The sequence below is a fragment of the Anas acuta genome, chromosome 5 (assembly GCF_963932015.1).
Source record: "Anas acuta chromosome 5, bAnaAcu1.1, whole genome shotgun sequence".
NCBI classification, from domain to species: domain Eukaryota; kingdom Metazoa; phylum Chordata; class Aves; order Anseriformes; family Anatidae; genus Anas; species Anas acuta.
Window position 1 is genome coordinate 54649723 of NC_088983.1, and position 14443 is coordinate 54664165.

The following is a 14443-nucleotide window of genomic DNA, read 5'->3' on the forward strand; positions in this document are numbered from 1 at the left end:
GTGCTTATATGTGTTCCAAGAAACAAAGACAGCTAGAGTGTTGAATATAAACATAATTGTAAAGAGGCTGACAGCTGAAATTATACTTCAGTAGAGAGGGGCTTTGACAAATGTATTATGCCCCGTGTTATTATCACGCAGTTAATAAATAAAGCAGACACCCAGGATTTAATTTTCTTTACCAATACCGTGGAAGTGATTTTTCTGAGTTAAAGAAAACAGAAGGGAAAATTAATTCATGAAACGCATTCGGTTAGTGTTTGTACAAATTGCAGAGAGAGAATAAGGAAACAAAAAACATAATATTTGAGTAATAAATGAGCTAAATGTTTTAAAAGTAATTAAACAACTTCTTAGAGTGTCATATCACGGGAATTTTTGAACCATGAGCGTGCATCAGCATATGTTTACTTTGAACTTTACGGATAATTTCATTGCCTCAAGTTGGATTATTCTTGTGATATGGACTGGAAATCGGGAGCTCTGGGTAGGTGTAGGCAGGTCTGTTAGCTACTGTAAGCAGCATTAAGCATTGTAATCTCTCTTTGCACGTGAAGAAACTGAGTCAGGTTGCTGAAGCTTCCCTGTTGACGAACTACTGAATTCTGGTGTTTTGAAGTGTTTAAGAACGCAAGTCTTCATCAGGGAGGCAAATTCTGCTTTCTTTGTGGCCCTGCTGAGCTAGACTGGAATTCTCAGCACAGCCAAAATAATTCAGGCATTTTGGCTTCTTCTGCTTCTCTGGGATATGGTACTTAAAATTCCTTTGAACATCCAGGTTCTTGGTTACCTGTGCCTCTCACATTCCTGTTAAAGTTTGGAACCTTAAAGCAGGTGTACTTGATACTATTTATTTTTAACACCTTGTCACAAAGCATGAGCAGCATTAATTATCACCTCAAAGAAAGAAGAGTACTAAATGAGAAATCAGAATTATTACATACAGCTTAAAAATACAAATAGATTGTTCTCTGTACAGTCTATTGATGAAGCTGAAGTTTGTTTCCAGGTTAGAAATGTGCTAAGGGTTATAGTGGGAGTAAGGTGGTCCAAGCTGCAGTTATTTGTAAAACTTACCTTCTGCATCTAATTTTTGGTTCTAGATGCTCCTCACTTTCTGGTACTGTCTTCACTTAGATGTAAACTTGTTCTAAATGTGGCTGAAGGAATGTGTTTTGTCAAGTTCAGTATGTGTTTGCATTTTTTAAAAATCATTTCTGATTTGCTGTGATTTTGAGCTTATCTGAAAGAGTTTTGTGGAAGTGGAGTAAAAACTGCTGGGTTTGCTTGTGCGCGAAGTCAGAACAGGAACAGTATTTTTAGGTGGCTCATTATCTTGTGTGGCATTAGCATTTAACATACTCTGAAATAAATCCCTGAAATGGACGGTGCTTCTGCAAAACGGCCAGCATTTCGGTAATGAGTCTTAGGAATTACTGCTCCTTCATGCTAACGTTGCAAACAGTGCTGCTGGCTCTGTTCAGACTTCTCCTCATGATGGGATTGCTACTGTAATCCTTACTTTTTTTGTTTAACTGTGGTTATTTTCAAATTTGAAAATAGCAACCTTTACCTTTATAGTCACACTGATGTGACGTGCTAGCTAATATAGATAAACAGTGGAAAAGAAGTTACAATCAGTGACTCCTGCACTAATTAACTAACAAGGCATGTAATTTGATTAACTCACATGATTTAAGAGCAGATGATGTGCTGTTAGCAGTAGCGTAACTTCTGGAGCATTTCTACCGGCACCGGAATAAGCAGTTAATTTAAGGGATCATCCATTTGTAAATAGTCTTGATTTCAGCACGAGTCCCTCGAGGACACAGCTGAGCCAACTTGCGAAGGCGAGCCTGAGCCCAGTAGCTGCTTAAAAGGAACCAAGGGAAAGGGGCTGCCCGAGCAACAGGTGATGTGCAGCGCTCTGCACATTGAGCAGCGTGGCTGTTCATGTCAGGAAGCCTGGGGCAAAGCCAGTTGGCTCACTCAGGTTGTCTGCTTTTGCTCTGTACGAGCCACGTGGTCTGAAGACGGTGTCAGTCGCCGTGTGATGCGTGTGCCCGGGCGTGCTGCTCATGCATCTGTCGCCACTGAGACAACTCCAGCACTTGCCTAGGTTGTTTGGTCTGTCTAGGTGGGAAGACAAGGGCCCGAGAGATAGGAAGCTCACTGGTAGCAGAAGAGGGCAGCCCGTGCAGTGTAGGCTTTGCTACCGCTCTCTGCTTTCTCTGTCCCCTGTAGGACCTTGTTTTGGCTGGGACTTGAGGAAGCAGGTGGCTGCCTTCTCTCATGGCACGTATTCATTTCCAAGTCTTGTGCAGTATCTGGTGCTCTGCTTGCTGCGGAGTGCTCAGTTTCCCTGGTTCAGTTTGAAATGCTGATCAAGCAAACGAGACTTCGACTTTCTGACAACTGCCTTATGAACTGGAGCATGGTCATTCTAGCCAGTGCTCAAGTTGGGCAGCTTTCAAGAAGTGAAGAGTCTGAGATGAAGCTCCTAAATCAACTAAATTGGGGAAGAAATGGTGAATTGATAAGCAGTCCCTGATTTCCATAGCCACTCAAAAATCTGACTTTTAGAACTGACTTTGCAGTAGCTTTGCAAAAAGAATGGAATAGCTATATAACTTCAAATGCTAGATGAATGTTGTTAGGTGAGACCTAGTCGTAAAGTAGTTTACAAACGTACATCACCATGACACCAATATATGAACACTTATTGCCAGGGTAGTTTTGCATCATGCAAAGGGAGAGTTTACTTTGAATTATGCTGTTTTCCTACCTTCTTTAGCAGAACTGCTTTTGCTGTATAGTCATGGGAACTTACCTTTTGTAACATTAGCTATTCACCCTGGTAATTGCTCCATCCTCTAATTTAATGAAAACCCATTAAACCGAAACAATAATTAAAATGAGACATCATCTCTGTAGGAGGTTTGCATTTTAAAATCACCAAGCATTTCACTGCAGATGGATCTTATTCTTGAGAAACAGTGTTGGAAGCAACATGTAAAAAGTGATTTATAATGAATAATCATAATTTAGAAAGCTGTGCTGTTGAACATAATTTCCTACTGTTTATTACTGACTCTGAGTGGAGCTAGCAAGGCAGAAGCGAGTAGAGCATTTAGAATGACTTTTCGTGCTGCTGGGAACACCTAGAAGCAAAGAGGTGCTGCTGAGAAAACATCCTGCCTTCTTCCAGCATAGTTTTGAAGAGCAGGGAGGGGATTTTTAACCCCTCCATGGGTAGCTGGCAGGGGTCCCTGGGGAGCAGCACGGTGCCTGCTCAGCAAGCACCGCAAGCCTGCATACAAGCCTGCGTTTGTTTTCCTCCCTTGCCTTGGAAGCAGTGTGGGTGAGCAGCAGGCGTGCTGCTGGCTCTGCGCTCAGGTGACAGCCAGGCACGCTGCTGTGCAGCCAGGGGCTCTGTCTCGGGCCCCAGCAGCGATAGCCGAATTGAGCTTCCAAGGTGCTCTGAGGGATTCGTGCCTCTCTGCCTGTTCCCGTGACAGCAGCATATTGCCAAGTCTTGCCTTCTGTTGGCATGTGAGGAGAAGTGGTGTGAATCTTCCTCCTGCAGCTTCAAAAAAAAAAAAAAAGAAAAAAAAAAAAGAAAAAAAGGTGCTGTCTAGCGAGAACTGCGTGTTGCCCTTGCTAGGCAGGGAAGGACAACTACCTGAAGCGTCTTCCTGCTTGGCAGTGAAATGACTTCTTCCTGGGCAGGATCCCTGTGGCTGCTGTTAGCATCCTTCTGTAAACTTCTGGATCAGTTTGTGGCCTGTCTGGGCTGAGGAGAGGTTTCAGAGGAACAGGAAGCAGTGGGCATCGGGGGCTTTGTCACCAGTAGTATGCGGGGGTGGTTTGTTTGTTTTGTTTTTGTTTTTGACTGTTTGTTAGAAAGAAGAATTGTGCGGACCGATGTGCAGAAAGGAGGCTGTGCACTGGATCCCGTTTGGACATGGAAGCTTTGATGAAGCTCCTGCCTTCGTTGAGAAGGGTTTTGTGACCCTGTCTTGTGTTCACATCCTGGGCAACTTCTGGAAACTGCCTACACTTGTTTCGGATCCCGTTTCTACGCTGTTCCATATTTGGAAAGCTGGTGTCTTAAAAAAATGATCACTTTTTTTTTTGTTTGTTTTTTTGTTTTTTCTCCTTCATGTGGAGGTTTAAGTCTTACTGTGTTTTGCCCATAGCAAAGTAAAAGCCAATATGCTGCAATATTCAGCTCTCTAATGGCTATCGCTACGATCTGGATTCTCTGTTGTAGGGTTAATTTCTACTCGCTTGACTGGTGTGGCTGTGCAAAGGCTATATTTTGAAAGTATATTTAAACAAATAGCTTTGAAATGATTGAAGTTAGCAATAAAGCACTATGTTTTGCGTTCCCTACCAAAGTAAGGAAGTAAAAGGAAAAAGTATTCTAGCAGGCTAGTTAATGCTGAAACATAGCTATTGTTTCAGAAAATATGATCTGGTTTAGAAATGACTTTCAGTATTTTTCTCTAAAGGAAACATTTAGTAAAGAGTAATGATTTCTCGGATGGATTGGGATTCAGCTTGCAAGAACAGATGTATACTTTTCATTGCTTAAAACTCTAGCCCAAATGATCACATAATTCCCTTCGCCTTCATACCATAGATTATTGACAGTGGCATCCAAGTAAGTTTGGCAATAACTTTGCCTACTTTCTTTGCATCATTTTTTTTCTTTCTCTGACTCCTTTTGTCAGCTTCTTTGGGGTGTTTTTTTTTTTGCTCTGTTTCCAGTGGAGCTGGAGCCAGCATCTCCCTCTCTCTCACTTGAGGCCTCTAACTCAGTCAAAGCTACAAGTGACAGAAGTCTGAGGATTTAATTCTTAGTTCCCTGAGCTGGTGATACGTAGAACAGTGGAAACCCACAGAAAGATGCAAGCTGATTTTTTACTCAATTACTCAATCCTGAGTAGTTAAATAACGGGAACTGGAGTGACCCGTGTCTGATTCAGACAGGTGGCTGAGCGTGGGATCTTGCTGCCACGCAGCAGGGGGCTGGCGACTGCCTCAGCTGATCCCAGCCCCAGTCCCAGTGTTGGATACTGCTCTGGTTCCTTCTGGCCCAGGTAGGGCTAGGCTGGAGCTGAGCCAGCTTGCAGGGCACCAGGCAGCTGGGGAGGAGGCAGGGCTGTGTCCCTGGGGATGGAACCCGCAGGGAGGGCGTAGCTGGGTTGGCTCTCCTGGCACGCTGTGCTGTTGCTTTGTGTTTGGTGCTTCTTCCCTGGACCTGTGGTTTGCATGGCTGGGGGGGAGGTATTAAACCAAACAGGGGATGTGCACTGTCTTTGTCATAGGGGTGTCTTCTGCTTCTCTGTTTTGCTGAAGGTAGAAAGTTTACTTGATGCTCTGGGTGATTTGTATCTGTTGAACTTTAAAATAACTGTGTAAGATTGCTTTTTTTTTTTTTTTTTTGCCTGTTTTCTTTTAGAAGCATTCTACTATGTTTAAAAAAAACCCTCCAGACAGTCAGTATTTCAGATTAAGAAAATATAATCACATAGAAGGGCATATGAAAGTCGTATCTACTTTTATTTATTTATATTATTTATTGCTGAGATTGTATTATCATTCAAGCATGAAGCGGTGTTTCACCGAAGATTACTGTATAAACCTATATTGTTCTATATTATGTAGGAAATACGGCATTTCATTACAAGCAGACAGTTATTTTTATAGACAGCATAAAATGTATTTTCCCCCTCAGGCACCTGCAGTGAGGAGGTGTATCCTTTCTCAGGGTGGTAGTGTTGTTATTATTATTTTTTTTAAAGCATGAAAATCAACTTGCAAATGGAAAGCTCTTACTCCAAGTGGATCATACTCCTAGTTTATGAGTGTGGTGCTTTCTGCAGAAATCAAGCAGAATACAGCCCGGTGACATACCCGGAGGTGGTGTAGCACTGCCAGAGAGGTGCCTGGGGGCTGTCTCATGGGGCAGGAGACGGGGGCCGATGTGGAGCTGCCTGGGCACTGTCTTCGATGAAGCCTTGTACAGCTCCAGGCTGCAAGCCTTGGAGTGCGCTTGGCACCCCAGCAGTCCATCACCTCCATAATGCCCCTTGGAAGCAGATTTCTGCGTCCTTGCAAACCTCCGTGGGCTCCTGTGCTCACAAATCCAAGCACCAGCTATTGCGTTGCATCTGCCACATCCCTGCAGATTTGCTGGGAACCCCCCTTGTTGCAGTTACTTAGGTTTCCTTATGGTGAAATCATCTGTGCTGGGGTTTCTACCCCTGCAAGTGTGGTTTTCGGCTCTCCAGTGAGGGGATGTTCCTGTGCACTGGGACCTCCTTAGCCTGGCAATGAGTAGAGCTACTCGAATTGAGTAGCACTGGATTTAGATTTTGTTATTTTTAAAAAGCCTGGTTAAATAACAGCCTTCTTATGGATTATATCAGAATAGTGTTGCAAATCAGGACCTAAGTAATGTTTGCTAGTTAGTGGTTTGAATCCAAGATTCTTGATGATTTCATACCTATGGCATATACTGATTTTAACCAACAGAGGGCTAATGTAAGGTGTATTTATGCTGTGTAAGGTGTATGTAAGGTGTATTTAGACTGTGAACTGGTGTAGAATATAACATGGTTTTTCGAAGTATGTTTCTAACTGGAGTAGTCAGTGCTTTGGTTATTCAGTGGTGATTTTGACTAAGGAGCCCTTGTTTTTTGTAGAAGGTTGGGTGGGTATGAGGGGATGCGGCTTTATGACTTGGTCCCTTTGTGATGAGAAAATGCTGGATTTTTCCCAAGGCTTTTTACATGTGTGTTCCACTGACAGCACTGCCTATGTTTTCATGTGATTTTTTTTCTGAGAACTTCAAATAGGCAATATTTTATTTCTTATGATTGTAACACTAAAGGAAAAACAAAAAAAAACACACAAGATTTTGTAGGATATAAAGGTTCTTAACATTCAAAACAAGAATAGCTCTCCTCAACTCTCAGCATTTGGAAATTCTATCTCCGAGTCTCAGTTGCACCTCGGTACTTGGTTTTCTGTCTGTGTAGACAGCCGGCTGGCTGAGAGTTTTAACTTGTCGGAGTCATTTACAGCCAAAAGTGAGTTAAGTTAGTGGGGTAGGGAGTATGCTTACCCATTCAGTGTAATAGGGGAAAACCTCCTGATTTATGAGACACAGTTCTGTGTCTCCTGCCAGCTGTTACGAAGAGGACTAGGGAGTATTTATGACCACTAATAACATCTGCTAGGTAAGGTAGGTGAGGATAATGATACGGTTAACGAAATCTTGTAGGTGAATGCAAAATCTGCTCTTCTGTGCTGGATACTTACTTCTTCTGTTTCCCTTTATGATGGCAGTGGAAACTATTTCTGTTCTCTGAAGCTTTGTCCTCTTATGATAGAAGTGGCATTGGAGAGACGAATAGCTTGATGCTGTAAAGTGGACCTTATATTTATTTATCAGGTGAATTTGAGCCTCTGGCAAAGATTTTTAAATGATGACTGGTGATTTTTGATGTCTAATTTGCAGTACTTTTCAGAGGTGAGCTTCTCAAAGCACAAGTGTGTTACGGATTCTGAGTGCGTAGGCTCATTTGAAGGGCTGTAAGCTGTGCGGAAGAAGTGGAGACATCCAATTACAAAACATGCTTGAATACTTTTTCCTTGGAGTTTGGTTTCAGTCCATGGCATTCCCCCAGTAGTCTGTATTTCTGAGTTTCAGGCAGTTTGCAAGCCAGTCTCTCCTCTTTCGGTCTGCAAAGCCTCATTTAATGATACTTTTTTTTTTTTTTTTTTTTTCCTCCCCTGCAGTGGAATTCTGAATTGTAAATCTCGTCACTCCTTTGTGTCTTATGGCATTCATGCTGGGCCAGATTCTCAGGATTCAGTAGAGTTATATGGTTTTCTACCAGCTGAGAATCTGTGTTGGCATTTCTGGCTTCAAAGTAAACCTTTCTGAAGGAAGCTCACTGGGCTTCTAATTGATTGTGACATCCAGGAACTGCGAGTGGCACAGGTCTCGCAAACGTGTGACAAAGGCCCAGCATGCAAAACAAGGCAAGGGGTGGGAAGGTTGAAATGCTGTGATTCCTCCTTTTTGTCATTAATCATCAGTGGTGGTGATGGGACGTTGCAAATAAAAGGATGAAATAAAAATGAATGTGTTGGGAGACAGTGCATTTAAATCTTAGAAGATCAAATATGAGAAGGCATGCTGCCGCTTGGACATCAGCAGGGTTAGTGAGACTGAAATATTTCTGGATCTGCCCGGTCAGACTGTAGTTTAATAAATATTGCATGAGCTGTCACGCTTTGCTTGTTTAAACTGAGAAATCCCTGAAACGGTAGCAGATTGCAAGCGTGTCTTGTATTTATTTCTTGGGCAGAAGCTCAGCCATATAGCATTATTAGCAATAATACATCTCTGCCTTACACAGTGCAAGGACAGGTTTCCTCTGATGTACGATGGAAAGATGGTAACGGGCTTGGTGGTAAAAACTGAAACTGGAGCTTAGTGAATTGTGCTGGGAGAGGCAGCGCCTGAGATTTCTCAGAGTTTAGGAGCCCATTTATCTGACTGCAGCACACCTTCTTTACAACAACTTAATCTGCTCACAGCAGACACAAATGGTTCAGCATCCCGTTAAAAATTGTCAGAAAATCAGTAGCTGACCAGTTGTGAACTTGTCAAAGTGACAAGCGGGAATGCTGACGGAGGCGACATTGGGGTTTTTGCACTAAACAACTGCAATGGTGGTGTGTGGTAGGTGACTCTCAAAAATGAAATATGTCGATGGCAAAATGAAAAATGTAATCTGAATCTTTCTGACTTAGCATTTCTACTGGACTGTTGTTGCCACTCTCCTCCCCTTTTATTTATATATTTTTTTTGAATAAAATTCTTAGATATAGAAAGAGAAATCCATGCAGCGCCCCATGTGAGTGAGAAGTTAATTCAGCTCTTTCGGAATAAAAGTGAGTTCACGTTTCTGGCCACTCTGCAACAGAAGGCATCGACTTCTGGAGTTATACTGTCCATCCGTGAGTTAGAGCACAGGTAAGAGGAAATTATTTCTCTCTAGTAGTTGCAGTCTAAAAGGTGCTGAATGCTCAGTACTCTGTTGTGACTGTGTTGAAATGGTGGGTTTATAATCTGACATGTAAATTAAAGCCTCTTGATGTAATTTGCAACTTGCTAGTTTGTTTTCTTCTTTTTTTTCAAGATCAAAACCACATTGCATAGACAACATGCATTTTGGAAATTGCAAACCTCATAATGCAATTTCTCCTATTTATCATGTGCACTCTGGAGTTTGCTTTTTCATTAAAGTTAAACTTGCATTCTCATGTTTCACTGTTTTTAAAAATGTTTTAAAATAATATGTTTGCTGTTTTTGAAATTCAGCTCTTATGCTATATTTCAAACCTGTGCTTCCATATGGCGATGTGTATGTTTGCTTCCTGGCATGAATACAATATATTCTTATTTCATGTGTTTTTTTTTTTGTTTTTTTTTTATTGTCAGTGTTGGAGAAAAAGAGGTCATTTTCATTAGCTGTTATAGTGGCAGACATCAGTTTGCCATATTAACAGATATTTTTTTCCCCCATTTTTCATTTAAGAAAGAGTACACTGAGGATAGCCATTGATACTGTGTCACGTTTGGGGACACACATATGTACTTGTCAATCCAAGGTCATTCTAGACAGGCAATATTATACAATGCAAGGGACATAGTTTTTAGATATGGCCTCTACTGAGTTTAGCTGCTTAACTTCTTTCTCTTGGCGGTCAGAGACAGCGGCTGGTAGAGAGATGCACTATGCAGGAGTAATCTTGATTGAATAAAATGCACTGCTGATGTCCTTGGCCCTGAGGTTATCTCTAGTATTTCGTATTAATAGACATCCATTTAAAACTATGTGTAGTTGAAGAATTGGATGCAAGGCTCACGTAAATCTTTGTGCTTGTATGCAGGAGCCAAAGTAGTTTTAAGTCTGTGTAGTTCTATGTAATGGCCAGAACAGACACGGCCAGCATTGCTAATGGCTGCTGCTGCATTCTGAAAGTCAGATGGATTACTGCAATTATCCGTCTTTCCCAGACTGACTGTGTATCACTTAAAAGAGGCTCATTGTTTCTTTCCCCAGTGTCTTAAGTTGCTACTTGGACCTTGATAAGGATAGTGCTTCCAGACACGTAGGTCTGACATGACAAAAATTAATAAAGTGGAAGAAAATGGGGAAAAAGCTTTTTAACACTGGAAAAGAAGATTAGAGAGCAAAGATTGGGGGCACTGCTGAAGAGTACCCTGCTTACATAATAATAATGTAATGGCAGAACGTTCAGCTTGTTGTTGTTTTTATATTTTTGGGTGCACCAGCCGCTCAGGTCACTCTAGACTTCAGCCTCATGTGTGAACTGAAATGTGCACAGGCCCCTGACACGCTGGTAAACCTTTTTAAAAATTGTTGCTCTATTTAAATCACTGTTGCTCAATCAAAATTACTGATTTTTATAATTATTTTGATTATCTGTTCACACTCTTTTTAAAGCTTTTTTCATCCTTCTGTTCGTCTGTGAAAATAGACAGTACAAAGAGATTAGTTTATAAAAAAACACAAAAAAGATTGTTATATTTCATTGTGATTAAGGCCTGTGAGAACAAGTATAAGGGTATCTTATTACCTAACCAATATAGTTTTTGACCATGAAAAATCCAATAAGTTCCCTCTGATGTACAAAATAGGAAATACTGTAGTTTATGGCATAGGGGTATTCAACTTATTAGTACACCCCAAATTGCACAATTAAAAGTTTGAGACTACAGGACACGCAGGAGGTCAACAAGACCTGAATAATGGGAGCAGCTGTGTTAGTTGTTGGTACAGGAGTTCATATCTTATGCAAGACCTTTTTTATGCACACAGGTCTAGTAGTTGGCATAAATATTTCATGGAGTAAAACCTATTTTATACATATATATATATATATTAATAAAATCTAAGTTACATGTGCCAGCATAATTAGTTCAGAAGGCTGTTTTACATGATGTTCGGAGTGGAGATAATCACCATAAGGTACAAGAGAAAAGTTTTTGCCTTTCTGTAGTGCATATTAGCAGGAGTTTGTTCTTCATAAATAGCATGGAACTTTGAAACCAAGATATCTATGGTGTTTTAGAAATATGTAGGTAAATGGATCCTAAATCTTTACAAATAACATACAGAAATTGAATGTAAAAGGTATTAAAGTAAGATGAAAACACCTTTCCTCGAAGTCAGTCATTCGGATAAGCTGTTTTGTTACGCTAAGTGGGTATCTCTCAACATTTAGAGATTAGTTGTTAATTTATATGATCCTTTGATGGACAGGATTTATATTGCATAGAAGATGATAAATGCGTCTTTGTTAATATTTTATCTTGTTGAATCAGCTTGATGATAAAGATTTTGTTTTCATGATCCAAATGTATTAATATACAGCTTGGGAAATGGAAAGCTTAATTAACACAGATTAAGTCTAATTGAACAGTCTGTTAGTATGTGCAGACTGTACTAGTTATCTGGAATACAAAGTGAAAATCTGCAGATTATATTTTTTTTCTAAATTTCAAAGGACAAAATGTAATACAAGATGTAGAAACATGTTACTTGGGGATGCAGAAACTATTATCTTTGTTGGATAACTATGCTCGTTTTTTCTATCTTGAAGATCTTGGTGAGATGTTTTGATCACAGCTTTTCATTCTTTCAACCACCAAGAAGCTTGGAAAAGGCCATTGAGATACTTGAAAACCCACCCATTAAGAGTCCTTATTTGAGTAGTGATTTAGTACAGTTTCACCGAAGTTGTATGTTTGCTCCTTACATGCTTTGGTCTTGCATGGTCCAAAGCCCCATAATATAACTTAAATGGGAGTCAGCATTTCCTCTGAGCTGTTTACTCCCTGGACTGGAGGTGTAGTCATAGCTCCATCCTACTGCTGTCTGAGATGGGTCTCTGGAGAGATCTGCCAAGGATGCTTAGTTACCCAGGCTAGTGCTGTCCTGGCTGTCACCGGAGGAGCTGACTATGATTTCTTGACCTCTCGGGGGTACAATTTAAAAAGAATTGGCTTCTGTAATATTTTTTTCTTGCAGCTGTGAAATTTTTTGCCACAAATACTAGTAATAAAATTACAACAATAAAAAAAAGCTATAAACTTTTCATTTAATATCAGATGACTGAGTGGGCAAATAAAGCATTTGTTTACTTAGAAGATACCAAGAATGTACAAAACGAAGAGTTTTGGTGCTTGGAAAGAATGGGTGAGGCACCCAATGAGAACAGTGAGCATGGGTCTGTGTTACTGGCCATCCCGCTAACTGGCTTATGACATTTTCAAATGATTTACTGCCTAAGTTTTCAATAATGATATTTTGATGGGTTTTATTGTGTGTTGGAGAAACTACTACTCATGTCCTAAGCCTTTTAGGCCTTAAGGTATCAGGAAGGTTTGAGTCCAGAATACTTTTTTTTTTTTTTTTTTTTTTGCTATTGTACAGATCTAAATGTTCTCAAATCAGATAGGTAGAACAAATACACATCCCCTGTGGTTCTGGTACTCCCCTGAAAGGAAGCAAGAGGAAACAGTCTTGACTGAAGGTTATCCATGAGGTGGCAGCTGCCAGCCAAGCTGTTATCTGGTTGTGATGTGGGAGGCAATAACTCTGAATCAGGTTTTCTAACCTTTCATCAGACAAAATTCCCTTTTGACTTCTTGGAAGTAACCTGTCAGGTATTTACTTGCTCTGTAACAAACTGCCCTCCAAAGAAAGATGTTCTTCATAACCGTTGGTTTTATTTTTGTGAAAAGCAGAGAAGTTGGACATCGTTATGCAGAGTGAGTGAAAATAAACTAGTAAGCGAGTAAGGAGCCATTGCCCAGGAGTTGCTCATGAGAAATAAAATAAAACTCTTATTGACCTTCTCCTCACGGTCTTGTTATATACATTTTTCAAAGTCCCTGAGTCTTGATTGGAACTTAGTTTCTCTCCCCCCTTGTCTTCCCACAGAAACTATTGTTGCTTTCGTCAGTGGACTAAAGAAGCTTGAAGAAAACAAAAAAACCTTTGTTTTACTATTTTGTGTGTGTGTGTCCTGGGTCTTTCTTCTCTCTTTGCTTTATGTTTATCAATACTAACTTTCTGTCCACGTGTGGTGTTATTATTTCTGAAGGGTTTTCTGAGTATAGAGTCCCCCCTCCCCATTACAGAACTAGAGAGCGAAGTATGAAATAAATGTTTCTATGATTGTCTTATAGGGAGCACTAAAAACTTTTTGTGTTTGTTTTTATTCCTTTCATTCTTTTTTTATTCTTCTATTTTTTTTTTTAACGTGAACCTATGCTTAGGAACTGACCTTCAGAAACTTTGTCATGTCAGATACTTGTAAACTTGCAAGCTAATTGTACTGCTATAGTGCGATGGATTTATTGAGTGGAGAATTTGGCCCTTTGGTACATAACAGGCAGATGTATTGGTATAAATATTCTGAGGGATGATGATAAATGTATTAGGCTGGGAGTGAAATATTTTTATTTCTAGCAAGTCAGTTTTGGTTGGGGAGGGGAGAGGGGTGAGACTTCCTAATAAATTATTTCTTCCCAGTTACAATGTGAACAGCTTCTCAGACTGTAGTGGAGTAGATAGAAAGCTCTACATGCACAAATGACAATTGGAAGGCTACTGGACCTTCCAGTCTTACATGATGTTAGATTTAAAACATAAATGGGAAACAAGCTAGTTAAATGCTGAAACCTAATTAATGGAAAGAAACCTGAGCAAGTGACTTCTGACCCCAGTTGTAAGCCTGAAGGACTGGATGTACTCTATGCTGCATTTTAGATCAATCTCTGCAAGATGTGTATAAGCACAGTGGATTCTGAGATGCCCAGTATTCAAAACAAAGGGAAGGAAAAACTCGGCAAATGTTTCCATTTTACTTGATCTTTTAGGATAACGGTCATATCTTCATCAATATTCATATGTAGAATTGCTAAATTGGCAAGATGATTAGAGAATGTAAAGATCCAGCTTTACTTCTGTCCCTCTGAACTACGTATTGTGAAATACGAGAGGCACCTACACAGTTTCCCCCCTGCCTCCCAGAGAGACACAAGCTGGTGAGTTTTTCTTCCAGATTTTTTTTTTCCCCAAAAGCATTTTAGAGAATTGTGCCCTCCTGCTTCTGTCCTCTGGGTTCAAGTATGCAAAAGAGAGAAGTGAAGCAGAAAAGTTGTATTCTATACATGTTCCACTGATTTCAGTGGTGTGAAGGAGTTACAGCTTGAGGAGCTACCTTCTATCTTGTGGCTCCCTGCTGAGAGCAGGTGTTTTATGTACCCTAGGATGGCAATTGTTGTCTCTCCGAAGCATTAACATGCTGCTGATAACCAGCT

General features: G+C 40.5%; 1 protein-coding gene across 4 annotated transcripts in view; it reads left to right on the forward strand.

Moving 5' to 3' along the window:
• The window catches only part of NELL1 (neural EGFL like 1), a 284268-nt gene that overhangs the window by 16301 nt on the left and 253524 nt on the right, over positions 1–14443 (forward strand). For all 4 annotated transcript variants that reach the window (XM_068684942.1, XM_068684943.1, XM_068684941.1 and 1 more), the window contains exon 3: positions 8908–9058. In XM_068684942.1, the coding sequence (XP_068541043.1) occupies positions 8908–9058 (151 nt within the window). The remainder of the gene's footprint in view (positions 1–8907; positions 9059–14443) is intronic.